Source organism: Malurus melanocephalus, unplaced genomic scaffold, assembly GCF_030028575.1.
Source record: "Malurus melanocephalus ecotype Western Australia unplaced genomic scaffold, MMel_1.1 scaffold_4, whole genome shotgun sequence".
NCBI lineage: Eukaryota > Metazoa > Chordata > Aves > Passeriformes > Maluridae > Malurus > Malurus melanocephalus.
The window spans coordinates 1320351-1335239 of record NW_026623236.1 but is presented as its reverse complement, the minus strand read 5'-3'; the positions used below and the strand labels follow the sequence as shown (position 1 = coordinate 1335239).

Genomic DNA, 14889 nt, shown 5'->3' with positions numbered 1-14889 from the left:
TAGGCACAAGAGGGTTGTACAAAATCTTGAAAATGAAGAGCAGAAACTTGTGAATTCCTTTCTAAGAGGTAAACTGCAAGGGAAGTGTTGACAAGGGAAAACATGCTGGTTAGAATACAGAATAGAAAAAGCAAGCACACTATGAAGAACATGCAGACAGATATTTAAACAAAACATCATCAAAGCTTAGTCGTATTTGAGGGAAACTAGGAAAAAAGAAGTTTAAAAATGCTATATTAGAATGTTTGCTCTTAAAAGAACTCGTACTGAAAATGTCTGTCAGAATTAACATTTCAGTATTTGAACAGCTAATATTATTTCAAGTATCAGAAGATAAAAACTAGTAAGAATTATTGAACTTGAGACAGTAAAAGAAAAAGATGTTAAGAAGTGATAGAAAAATCAGCTAACAGTTCAGCTGGGTAAGCTGCTTCAAGTTTCAGAAGCTGTTCATCTAAAGTGTATGAGCATGGAGCTATCAGGAACCGCTTAATGTAGAAAGGCTAAAATCCYGTGATGTGACTCTAGAGGTACAAAAACATTTTTAAAAACCTGATACATCATAACAAGAATCTGCAGAGACAAGGTGGAGGCATCGTTCATAAATTTAGTAGTGCAGAGTAATTGCCTTAGAACCAAACCCAACCGAAGGTTTTATTGTGACCCCGGAGTGAAACAAATTAAAAAAAAAAATAAAATCCAGTTGAAGTGGAATAGTGAGGTTACTTAAAGCTTTTATCCATGTTACTTTTCATGAAAGATAATGGTTGATGCCAAGAGAGCAAAGTATTAGACAAGTACATATATTTTTGGTATTCTGAAAGTTGCTTCAAAACATAGCTGGTAGTTTTTTGAAGCAGAAGGGTAGACAGCTACCTTATGTACTTGTTGTAGTGTTGCTGGAATACATTCTGGGCTGGAATATGTTTCCTTCTCAACACAAATTAAATACAATACGAATGCTAGCAATAACAATGTAGGTCTAATTAAGGCATAAAAATTATTTCATTTATAGATTGGGTTTTGTGTTCTATATGCAAGCTATTCTCGTCCAGTTTTTCCTCACTATGAATTCCAGCAAACACATGACCTCAATTTTTACAGAATAAATGCTACTAGACAGGGAAAAAAATGCATATAATTTAGTGAGTTAAACAAAGACAAAGTCTAAATTAGGTATGCAGAAATGCCTTGTGGTAATTTGTTAACCATTTGAACATGGGAGCTTTTTTAATGATATAACTTGCTACTTCAAAAAGACCTAGCTATAAGAGAWACGATTTTGCCAAACTATTCCAAAACATTATTTTGATAAAAGAAAGGAAGAGTTCCACTGAAACAACATCAACACTAAAACATTTTTGAAAGCAAACTGGCAGACAATTCCCACTGCAGGGGATTTGAGTTCTTTAAAGTGCAGCTTTCATCAAGACAAAGAAAAGCCATCAAACTGTTGAATTACATATTCAATGGCCCCACTGTAAACTCCACAAGTATAGAGCACAGTAATCAAGAGTCAAGTAAAACGTGACCACAGATTTCCARATTCCTGACATTACACAAAGGGTGGTGACAGTGAAGAACTGCAGCCTGACTTGAAGAGCACTCCCCAGCTGCCCAAATACTACTTATGGGATAGATGGCACTGCTGTGGCTGCACTGATGCTGTCACAGCATCCCAGACAGGATGCAACAAGGTGCAGTTCAGTAGGTCTTAAACACATCCCCTTATCTGGAGCTGTTTGTTGAGAATAAGTTCTGGAGGTATTTGTAGAGAATAAGTTCTGCTGTGTAGGTGGTGATTGTCACTATGATCCTTCTACCCTATTTTGACAATATTTTCCTCTTTGGCCTGTTTGTACCATACTGAGAGTAAATTAATTCCTTCCTCTCTGGTAAAAACAGACTATCACCCTCAGCAAGCAGAGGAACTGAAATATGAATAACTTCCCTGAGTCAAGATGGGCAAAGTATTGGTTTTTCAGGTATCTTCAAAGCAGTTTACTTGCTCCTGTGCTTCTGTCCTAACTTGAACCCCAGACAGGGAAGACCTTAAAATACAATAGTTTCCTTTTCTTGTCCAAAAGACTGTCCATCACCACCCACACGGAAGCCCAGAGAGCTTGCAGACACACCTCACTGTTACAAACATGTTAGAATGGGGAAAATGGCACAGGAAAATCACAGAAGGATGACTAATTTCCTGTTGTATTACCATTTATGAAGGAARTTAAGACTATCCCTATCTTAAGCATTCCAAACATGGCCTGATCTTGTTCACATCCTTACTGAAGTATGATGGGACAGCAAGTGGAAACATTTGTACACCATGCTTGGCCTCTTAAACTTACTGCAGTGACAATACTGTTTTGCTGCTACACCCCTTTTATTTCTGAACTGCTTTCAATTCATTTACTTCCATGGGAAAGGAGACAGCATTCAGCAGAAGTATTTCAGTCTGCCAGAAAGCATGATAAGCTGCATTTTCATGATAATTTATTACTGGAGAAAACAGAAAATATGTTCCTCACTGATGGGATTATTCTTTGGGCTTGGCCATTTCTTTAGCTCTCTCTATTACTTKAAATGTACTTTCCTTTAGAGACAGTAATTTCAAAGGGAAATCGGAAGGTTAATTTCACACCAGTTCACACTTCATGGACCTWGTACTTTTAATGAAAATAGTTCTATTTGCTAAGCAAAAAAAGTAGCATTTAAAATTCTGAGGAGTAAATCAAAATTATTCATTACATTCGTATCTACCGCATATGGGACAATTCTCAAATCACTGTTSTAATGAAGGACATAGAAGTCACATTCATGCCAGTTTATCAGAGTAGGACTTTTTGAAAAACAAATTTGCTGTAAGGTTAAGACTTCCATCTTCACTTGTGCCTTCAGCATCAGTATTACTGCACAAAGAAGATAAAAACCAGACTGTAACTGCTAAAACATCTTCTATTTCACTAAAGAGGTAATCTTAATAGCATCTTCTTCTGYAATTAAAAAATGTTTTTTGAAAAAGAGAATATTTGTAAGTTATACCATGAGAGTTAGAGATCACTATATTTTATGTAAAAGAASTGAACAGTTTAGTACTTTCAGGAAATACAGCTCCATTAAAAAAGCTTAGATAGATAAATTACAGATTTTGCTTAAACTAAGTGTATGAAAAGAAGAGATTAAGAATTAAAATATAATTTTGAGTCTTTACTTTCTTCAGTTAAATAGAATTGCTTTCCTTTACGTCATTACACGAAAAGGAAGTGGGGGTAATATTATTTGAGTTGCTTACTACTGGAGAGCATGTGTCCCTTCCTTTAGCTTCACATGAATAAGTGAGGAGAAAGCTGTGCAATCTGTTGCTGATGTTTGTTTAGGAAGGGGAGAGCCAAAAGTTACAGTGGAGCTTGCCCAGACCTGAATCTGCAGCTCCCTCCCACAGCCGCCTCCACACGGCACTTGTGCGCCAGCTTCCTTGGGATCGATTTAACCAGCCCTCGGAGCCAACATTCCAAATATCTGTTTAGTAAGCAACTCCTGGGGACTTCTGTCTGTGACCGACTTAAGCCTGGGCTTCTGAGTAAACACTTGGTGCCATCTGGGTGACTATTTTATAACTCCTGAAAGGGATAGGTTCGCAGGAACGTACGGACGGACGCTCGTTTTCCTCAGGAACTAAAAGCAGCGTATCGAGTGTCGAGAGGAATAGTTCCCATATATTTTACAAGAGATGGCTGTGCTACCTTCCCTCACCTGTCACTCTTGTGACACGGCACGCACAGGCTTAAGCTGGGGATACCAGAGGGGGCAAGCTGCAGAGCCAGCTGTGACCCTGCAGAACGCAGGCCCCAGCTTCTGCCACTAAATCCCGCATCTTGACAAAACCACACTAYGGAGCATTACAATCCCTCCTTTTTATTTTCACTCCCTGAAAGTTCTTCAGCTACAGTGAAATTTATCAGGGAACTTAAATCTTAAACATTCCCCACATATTGCTGCATAAAGTGGATAATAAAGGAGAAAAGTTCAAAATATATTCCCAGAATTTAGTCACAAGACACCTGAAAAGTACTAAAGAAAAGAGATATCTATTACTTACAGAGCAATTCAGAATACAGCAGAGAAATTGAAGGCATCATAAAGAAAGGGTAAGAATCAATCATGACTTTGGATTACTCCCATAAAATTACCACCATGACTGAGAAGGAAAAAATAAATATGTATATCTGAACTTGGGTAGTGTTAACTGACGCACAGAAACACAGGGAAACTTTACATCCCTAATAAAAGGGCTCAAATACTCACAAATACATGTCAAATTTGCATGAATAATGCCCAAGTCAAACAAATATACTTAGAACTATTAAAATTGTTAATTTCATTAGGATCCAATGTAAAGCCTATAAACTTTGTCATATATTTCTTCTTAGAGTTTAGCATATTTTGTGTTACAATGCTGTTTCTTTTCYCTAATTCTTCATGCATGATTGATGAAATTGTATTAACAAGACTCCCATATGTGYCTTAAAGAAATGCAGAGACACATGCAATTCTAATCCCATCTCTTGCTGAATTCTCTGCTATAGCTGCAAGTGAGAAGTTTTGTTAAGTGCTCATGTTAGGATTTCAGTGTGAAATCTTCTGTTAATTCATGTCAAACAGGAAGATCCAGAGCTCTATATTTTTCAGATGCACTTTCTGAGGTATGAAATTCCAATTTCAAACTCATAAAATAATTTTTGCCTCTTAAACGCAGTGGTATTGTTTTGCCTGCWTTGCAGTTTGGCATATGCTCATCTACCTAATAGGTTGTTACAGCTGTTAAGTATTCATGAATACTGCCTTGAAGTATCCCTCCTTCCATACTATAATGGCTATATCTGTCAGTTGAACATTTAAATATACTTTTTTTTTTCTCCAAGTACCAATCAATTCATTCTCTTCTATATTTTCTCATGTTTCCCACGCTTCTGAGCCGTGGGGGATTTCCTACTCATCAAGGTTGCACAAAGGCTTTTAGAACCAGAGTCACTGACATTTTTCAGACTTTTGCAGGTGCCAATAGCACAGACAAAAGAAGAAACAAGACTTTCTACTGCTTGCTGTGCCATAAATGTGTATATTGCCTACAGGCTGCTCCCCTTGGATCAACCAGCTGCTGCAGTGAAGGAGTCTCAGTCTTTAGCTGAGAATTCACACTCCCTGTGCTAAGGACACAAGCATGGTACAGGTCRGTGTTTGGGGAGAATATTCTGAGCTTGAGCAACACCACCGATTGTCATGTTTGTACTGAAATCAGAATATATGATAAACCTCATTCAGCCAATTCCACTGATGCATGATTCCTTTGGAAAGAGAAAGGGATGGAAAAGCTGCACAGGGYAGTAGAACTCTATCGTGCCATCATTTCACACCTGTCTCAGGATGCAATTGCACTGGGGCAGAAGGTCGATGACCCAGGCCCAGCTGTCCAGCTTGAGCAAAACCAAGTCCCTTTTAATATTCTCTCTCTTCCTGCCCAAAAGTCATATTTAGGACTTAGTTATAACAGTGTGTCATCATTTTCATTCCTCTTCCCACCCTGCCCCCTGACATAATTATTCATTTATCTTTTGGATAAGAATAAATAATTTTCATATTAGGAAAAAATAAAAATTACTAGAAGCAGAAGATAAATTTATGACATTATGCCTGAGTCCCAAATRAATGGAACATGTTAAAACTTTAACAGGATTCATAACTGAAACACTTGCGTCATATTTTGGCTATAACAGCATGAATGGTTCTGTCACAGCAAGTTCTCATTAAGTGACACATGAACCATGATATTATCTGACCTACTATTTATTCACAGCAAGATATGGCATCTTCCTTTCACGTTTATATATTGCAGGATTCACTGCCACACAGAAGTCACACAAATAAAACCACTCTGAAAACTGAATTTTCCCYTAGCCACCATCACTCATGTCATTCATGTTCTTTTAGCTCCTGCCAACAGAAGCGCACARCTATTTACAGTGGCAGAGGGAGAAAGCCTTCCTGCTGGGCCRTATATTCCCACACTGCTGTAATCTGTCTTCAAACTGCTAAACCCATTCACACTCACTCTTGTCTACATCAGCTACTAACATCCCTCTAAACACTGTGTCTGCTTTCCTATAAATTTAATTCTTTACTTTTAAAAAGTGTGAAGATGACCCTCAGTGAATACATCAACAAAGAGACATCTTGCTGTTCTGGAATCGACTGAACTGGAACATTCCCACAGCATTCTGTAATCAAAGAAATGCAATTCTTTGACAGTCCTTTTTATGAAATTGTATCACTTCAGGTCAGAAGAAGTAAGTTCAGTCAGTCTGAAAACAGCCTCTGATTCAGCTTCAGTGCCCTGGCAGGCAGGAGGGCCACCCATGTCCTGGGGGGCATCAGGCACAGCATCACCAGCCGGGCAAGGGAGGGGATTGTCCCGCTCTGCTCTGACCTGGGGCGGCCTCACCTCCAGTGCTGGGGGCAGTTTTGGGTGCCACAAGGTAAGAAAGACATTAAACTGTTAGAGAGTGACCAAAGGAGGGCAACAAAGATGGTGAAGGGCCTTGAGGGGAAGCTGTGAGGAGCAGCTGAGGGCACTTGGTCTGTTCAGCCTGGARGAGACTGAGRKKAGACCTCAGTGCAGTTACAACTTCCTCATGAGGGGAAGAGGAGGGGCAGGCACTGATCTCTTCTCTGTGATGACCATTACAGGACCAAGGGAATGGCCTGGAGCTGTGTCAGGGGAGGCTTAGGCTAAGCCTAAGAGAAAAATTAGAGATAAATTCTTCCCCCAGAGGGTGGTTGGGCACTGGAAYAGGCTCCCCAGGGAACGGGTCACAGCACAGCCTGACAGAGTTCAAAAAGCTTTTGGACAATGCTCTTGGGCACGTGSTGTGACTCTTGGGGAGGGGCTGTGCAGGGCAGGGATTTGGACTCTACCCTTGTGGGTGCCTTACAATGCAGCTTTTTCTGGGATTCTTGATATCATACTACTGACCTCTGAATATGATTCCCAGGAAATCTTAGGAGAAAGTGTCCACAACTGCAACTTTAGACAAGGAACACATTAAAAAAAGAGACCTAACATACCCAGGTATTTCTATCAAAACAGATGTACTAATTGTTCTGTTTTTTACATAAAAGTATGCTCACAAGGATTTCCTATGGTCTTACAGCACACACAGATATTCTCAGGTTTTTTCCCTGCCTTGCCTTCAGTCATGTCCTATTCCTATTTCAGTGATCCCTTCAAGGACTGTAAGAATGTTATCTAAAGCAAGATATACTCCAATGCATCTATCTATTRCAGTAAAAATCCTATTGCAGGTTACTAACAATATTTTGATAATATATTAACTCTTCCAACACAGTTTGTACATTCAAGAACTAATGAACATAAATGGACCTTTTTACCTCTAGCAAGACATGAACTGCTGCAAAGAGTCACTGATCTTGGGACACAACACCAACTTCTTCCCAGGAAATCAAGATACAGGATGTTAGATTTCATAATCCAAAAACCAAGAACTCTAAAATATTGTAACCTAATTTTGACAGCTTAAGTGCAGAATTTATCTTTATCGTAGGGATCTCTGGTTAAATCCTTCAGTGTTTGTAAGATCTAATGGAGATCCTTGATGCTACAGTCTTGGAAACTGAGAGGAAAAAGACAATATACAATCATTTACACTATGAATGATAGTTCTTTTGAAGTCTATTTAGGATTACATGGGTAATAKGAGTAGTGGAGATGTAGTTCTTAACACTAAGTCTGGGGTAGAGTTACTCATGTTGTGAATGTACAGCCTGGGAATTTGGAAGCTTTAGTCTTTTTTTTTTTATTTTTTTTTTCATTTGTACCACACTCTTTTGCACTTTGAATTGCATTTTGAATTGTTTTTGCCCAAATACTGTTCTGTTCTGAATGGGAGGGCCTTTCACCTCAGCTCATAAGTGAAACCACTAGAATTCAAGCAGGATTTATTACTTTAAAGAAAACAAGACATGTCCTGGAGAGTTTTGGGGACACTTTTCTTCAGGCTTTGTACATGCTTGGGGCCKGCATCTTTACAAGAAATTAACATATTCCACCATCTACACAGCACTGTTTAGCCAGAATGCAATACATGAGTCAGTTCTATTTTCTGGTGTACCAGAACCATAGAAAAACCCTGTTAAATACACACTTGAGAGGTCTTTTCTTGATGCTTAAAAAACAGCTAATCATCATGTCTGACATCATACCCCCTTTGKTTTTTTTCAGTAAATCATAGGAAAGTGAATAAATTAATTAATGACCAAATTAGTGACACAGTCCAACACAATATTGTAAAAGCATTGATCATTTTTGCAAGCTTTTACTGAAAAATGTTTTTCCCTAAAAAACAAGAGAATTTTTCACTTTAACAAGCCTATACAGTTTATACTCAGAATAAACAACATCATATCCTTGTTAGCATTTGGTGGGAAACAAGATGTTTTAAACCTGCTTATTTTTTTTCATATTTATAGAATTCCCTTCACAAGTCCTACAGAAAATGCAGAGGCACTCWGAAGAATGAAACTTGACTTTTAGGTTTATTAGTGGAAGTATTTACATCGCAAATAGGTGAAAACCATGCAGCATTTCTTAGGGATTTTGTTTTGGCTGATTTTGTTTTACATGTACTCACACTCARTGCAGCTGGTCCTGGAGGTCCTGCATCTCCCTGGTTAAAACAGGAGAGGAAATAAATTACAATCTCTTCAGTAATACATATTTAACCTCTAGACCTTTTCRAGAATATGCAGCACTGCAGAAGTAATTTCAGTACAATCATCAAACATGTTGATTATGAAAATATGCAAGTAAAGTGATATTCTTCTCCAGAAATGGCATCGATATACACAGTTCACTACAGGTTAAAGGGAAAAAAAATGCCAGGCCTCTGCATAAATGAATCACAGCTTAAAAAAAGCAATCCTTCAAAACACATTTCCATATGTCAAGTTACAAGATGCAGCTTACATGCACAAGGTGGATGCTGAAGTCAGTGTGACAGCTCACATATGTAAAGACAWCTGACTGTGTAAATATTCACAGGATTAGGTCACTGAGGTACAAATCACATCTGAGACCTTCAGGTTTGGTTCATGGGAGCAAATTAGTGCACCCAGAGAGCATTTTAAAACACCAAATTTAGGTTCTTGCTCAGAACTCCTTTTAGAGTTTGTTGTGATAAAGCTTTCTTGTCTTTTGAATTTACTGGTAGTCAGCCTGTCCTCATATTCCTCAACTCTTCAGCTGCACAAATGGCAGCAGGGGGTGTTTGCCACACATAGTCATGGCAATGTGCTCAAAATTGAAGAATATCATACTCACTCACATATATATACATCTTCATAGATCAAAAAAGGTACCTTTTCTCCTTTTGGACCAGCCAGACCAGGACTACCAGGATCACCTTTTAGTCCCTGCGCGAGAAATGCATATTTCTTGTCATCAATAAAAAGCGTTGGACAAAATTCTATAGTACTGTGAATTAGTACATGCTAAACAAATAAATTAGTATATACTAAACAAATAAGACTTAAAATTCTATCCCTTTATTAGTACTATCTCAAAATTCTTTATTTTCATTACTTTGTGAACAGAAAAACATCTATYCAAGACCACCTGTCTTCAACATATAATTAAACATATGAAGCCAATCTACTTTATTGTACCTCATTATGGTAAGTAATGAGTAGAAATGCAAAGATCCTTTTCAGTCCCGGTAGGTTTTTGTCTTGTGTGGCCAACAAAGATAAAATTGAATACTAGACAAAGTGCTAGCACATTCACTTGAACACTGATAAAATTGGGAAAGAGGCAGAGGTGGCTRAAGAACTGCAGATTCTGTGTTTCAAGCAGCAGTGCTGAAATGGTGAGCTCCAGGAAGGTACAGCTCAGAGCTGCTGCACATCTTCCAACACTCTCATTTTCACCAGTGTTCAAAAAGGCAATTTAGAGCAGTAATCAATTCCTTCATACATCCTTTTTTACTTCTGCCTTTAGCTGGAGAAGCAAATAGCACTGCCTAGCCTTACACATTACACACACAGCCCACAGGATCAGAGTGGTTTGGGTTGGAAGGGAYTTCTAAGGAYCATCTGGTTCAACCTCCYSTGCAGCAAACAGGRWCATTGYCAATTGGATCAGGTTGTTCAGAGCCCTGTTCAACCCAATCTTGAATGTTTCCCGGGATGGGGCATCTGCAACCTCTCTGAGAAACCTTGCCCAGTTTTCACATTTTCATTGTAAAGTATTTTCTACTTACGCCTAGTCTGAACCCACCCTCTACAATATTTCTTATACAATTCTCYCCCCCAAGAAGTTCTCACCAGAAGCACCCAAAAAACCACCCGTAAAATATCTTTACTATCCAGTGCAAAATGTTTGTTGCCCTCTCCTTGCTGCAAAACAAATGGAAAAATRAGCGGTTTCATAGTATGGCCAGCAAATTCAAGCCATTCTATAGCAATGAATGAACTTAATTYTCATGTTAGGACAAACCTACCAGGAATTCACTTTTGCTTAAGCCAAGGGATTCGTTCTGTGCCTTCTTTTTGATCACTGCTTTAGTGGCATGAGAGACCATGCACACTGAAAGTCAGAGACACCTCTACAAGTTCAAAGATTGTACTGAGAAAAAAAGTGACAACAACAATAGGCAAAACAGGACTGAATCATAACAGGATACTCCACAAGTAGGCCACCACCATTATTATTCTGGAGGTTAAACAGGTCAAGGATAGAAAAGATTCATTYACATCTGAATTAGAGTTTACAAACTGAAGTTCTTCCCGCATCCCTTTTTGTCCTTGCAAACTCTCTTCCTCAGTTTGCAATTATTAGGAAGATAGAGACAACTGGCACAAAAATGGTAACTAACATCTGTGCCTTGGTGGGTACAGAAACATGAAATCAGTSAGTGTTCTAAATACTGCGTATTTGTGCAACTTCACTTCCTGCTAAAATTACATTAATTCACCATCTGGAAGGAACATCATTTAGAACTATATGAGCATTTAAGTACCCACTTTGGATTAAATTTGTGGTTGTTGTAAATACCCCTGATTTAGCTTTGATTTGTTCTTTATTARGCTTGCCAAATATGTAATAGTTAAATCAGAAGTAGTTTTGCTGTTTGAACTTAAAAAATGTAATAGGCAGATGGATTCAAAAACCAAGCCAAAAAATTGCTTTCTTTCTACAATCTGCATATTTATGACAGAGCTTTAATATTGTCTCCATTTGCTACATTTTACTTTACACCTCCTTCTGAAAGACTGCATAAAACACAACCAATCCATATTCTTAAAGCCATTTTAAGGAATTTTCAGGTATGCAAAGGATATGGATTTGGTTCAAAACCAATATTAGCAAACCAGCAGTGGAACAATAGTTACAAGTTTAAGAATTAGCTCTTAGGCTCTATRTTTACAGAAGACAGAAGATAAGGCTAAAAAAAAAAAATCTGCAACTCACAGATGGTGACATATATCTGTGTCTCCACTGAATAGAAAAGGCAACTGCAGATCAAAAATACTGAGCCTAAGCCATCCGTTTTCAAGATATGAACCACATTTTTTCCTAACTGCTGTGTTTAAGCTTTTAGTAGGGTTCCTGCAAGAGCATCTCAATGAGGTGAGCAGTCTGACAGCTACTGCAGAGGTGATGACCCCAGCAATTGACCTCGAATAAAAAGGACAAGGAGAAATTAYATGCTTTACAAGAAACCTTCCAGTGTTTGAAGGAGGATTTTTAAGGACCCAGTGTTACAGATGAATTAAAAGTATTTCTTGTTCTCCTACACATTATRTATGTATTAAAAAAATATTATAATGCTGGTAAGTTCCAGACACAGTGAATGCTTGCAAAAACCACATCTGGGATCGCACCATGCCTATTCTTCCCTACAGTCACCCTTTTGATGCTGCTGAGAGGTTGAGCTGCTGCTCGCTGTCCCTGAAATGCCACAGGAATTCCTGTGCCAAGTCAAAAGTGCAGCCCCTTTTAGCATRGTACTGTAGGGTATCCTGTCTCTGGGAGACCAGAACAGGATGCTTCAGTAAAATGAATGTGGTTATCCAAACAGATATAATTTGGATGATTTTAGACYAAGCCTTAAGTTAGAAAAGCTCATTTTCTGCAGTGTTGAAGGAGAACAAGGTCAGTTTTGAAAACAAACAAATTTCTATTGATCTAAGGAGTCTGTTACCAGTCTGCCAGGAATTCAAGAACAGATTAAAAATTCCAGCTGCTCTCAAAACAGGGAGTAAATTAATTGGGTATTGAATTCTATCCCAGTCTAATTCTAGCTTTTTGGGACTAATATAATAATATACATTTGTGAGTTCATGAACAGTCTTCAGCTGATTCGTTTTCTCATCTAAAAGGACAACAGCTTGGTCTTTTTACAGGTCACAATAAACTTACATTATGGCTCCTCTATGGAAGCCAAAAGGTAAAGTAAGCACTAGAATATGCATGTATAAGGCAAATTTAAAGTGTACTAGATAACAACACTGGAAATAGCAGAAATGAGAAATTTCATACATATATATAAAAATTAAGACTGATAACTACAACATGATTTCCAGCCAATAGAGAAATTAGTGGAACAAACCAGAGGACTCCATCCTCCAGCAGTTCCTTGCAGGAGCCAAATGTTGCCTACTGGAATCGCACCTATTTGTACAGCATAAACTGCACATATGTGGCAGCAGAAAATGTAGTAAGATTGCCATAATATTTTTAGGAGAACTGGTTTTTAACTCTAAAAGACACCCTTTGGGGAAAACTTCATTTGTTATTTGCAATTCCATGGCCTTCATTAGATTAATCTAGTTCAATGTCGCATCAGGTTGAAATCTCCTAGAAAAACATATATTATCTAATGTATTGAAATGTAGAACACAACCCAACATGAACAACAATGTGCAACTACATTATTATAGATCAGGTCGCTTATCTTGGAAACACTCCAACCACTAAGAACATATTCTTCTCAGAGCAGCCTTAAAATATTAGTTAACAACCTCTTCAAAGTCAGGCATTGTACAATGCCAACTTGTATATGTTGGGATAACTTTTCTCATTTAGCAAAATGTTTTCATAGCTACAAACAATACACATGTTTCAGTTTCTGTCTCATATACTTTTAAATATTGGCACTGCTATTTTCTCATTAATGGAATTCCAAAACTTCAAATTGGTACACTACTAGAATCTTGTACTACTTTTGTTCCTAACAGAATTCTCAGACTGTAAAAAAACATAATCACAAATTTCTTTTTCTCAAGCAATAGGATTCTTCCCTTCCTATCCACATATTTCCTTACAATGCTAATACTAAGAGAGTTTCAGTGATAAAGATTTTATTTTCATTTCAGTTCCACAGTCAGACATATGAATAAAAAAGAGAACTTATTCCACAGATAGTTTCACGGATATTTATATTGCAAATTTGTCCTTATTCCACACAGGATATGAGTGTTTTTATCAGTTTCTTTCAGACAGTTTATCTAGGAAGCTCCACTTGCTACAGTGATATAAATGACAGCATTATTACAGAATCACAGAATCATTAAAGTTGGAAAAGACTTCCAATATCAAGTCCAACCTTTCACTGATAACCAGTTAGCTTGATAATTAGCTTTCACTGATAATCAGTTAGCTGATAATTAGCTTGTCAGCTAAACCAGATAATTCGTTACTCCTCAGCTACAAAAAGTAGACAGGTCTCACACCCAACTGTAAACAAAATATCCAACTGAATGGGAAAGGGAAACCCCAACTGTAAACCAAAATATCCAAAAGAATGGTGAAGGGAAACAACATGTAATAAAATTACAGGATTATGTGGCAGCAACGTGCCCCCCGAGKTTAATGTCAAGTGGCTAAAAGAGTCTCCAGGGATGACAGAGACACATTCAAGAAAACTGGCTTTTCATCCTGTAAAGGCAAATACCTGCTTACAGACATGTACTACAGAAGCACTATATCAGTAATACACCAAGTTATTTATAACTACTCCTCAAGAAACTAAAAACACAATGGCAAACACATTAGTAGTATTTATAGAAAGTATTCATGTTGTCAGATGGATTTTGAATCATGTCCCAGGCTGGGACATGGCATTGTAGATCTTGGCTCAGATTACTGGACTGATAAACTGGGAATGTGTAGAACAGTTAAATATATTCACAGTTCCCACCTCCAAACCTGGTTCTCAATGAGATTAACTGAGCCACTTAGCACAACCAGTGAGAGAAGAGGGAATTAAAACTTTCTAGGTATATCATCACTGCAGCCTAGTTTACAAATCAGGTCTGGCTCTCCCTCTGTCATGTTACTTCTTTCTAGCAAGAACTTTCTGTATCGCTAAGAAAACACAAGTAGCAACAGCAAGCAAAAGTTTTCTGTGACACCTACTTTTCTGATTCTGATTAAAATACATTCAAATATGTTTCTACCATTTGTTCAAGATAAAATGTTCAGTCATCAACTTCAAGTTCTTGTGAGGATGGAAACCCTCACTCCCCCAGGCAGAGACAACAGCTGCCAGCAGGCAATGCCACCAGCTTTAAGCGTTTTTAGGCTTTCTTTATAGAGCACTGCAGATTACACCAATGTAAGTAGATTATTTCAGAAATATCAGATGTTATATTTCTGTATGCAGAGCAAGTCAGAGAGACTCTGATAGCAACCAGGAGTCAATGACACAGAGTCCAAGACTGGCATCTCCATGCAYAGTGATAACTGACTTTAAAGTATTTAACGTAAGTGTTGTTAAAAAGGAATCATGTGTGGATTCAAACAATACAATG

At 37.9% G+C, this 14889-nt stretch overlaps 1 protein-coding gene across 1 annotated transcript in view; it reads right to left on the bottom strand.

The window, feature by feature from the left end:
• COL19A1 (collagen type XIX alpha 1 chain) overlaps positions 1-14889 on the bottom strand; it is a 172946-nt gene that overhangs the window by 72166 nt on the left and 85891 nt on the right. Inside the window, exons 13-14 of the mRNA XM_057368851.1 lie at positions 9436-9489; positions 8709-8744 (exon numbers count right to left, since the gene is read on the bottom strand). Coding sequence (XP_057224834.1) covers positions 8709-8744; positions 9436-9489 — 90 coding nt within the window. The remainder of the gene's footprint in view (positions 1-8708; positions 8745-9435; positions 9490-14889) is intronic.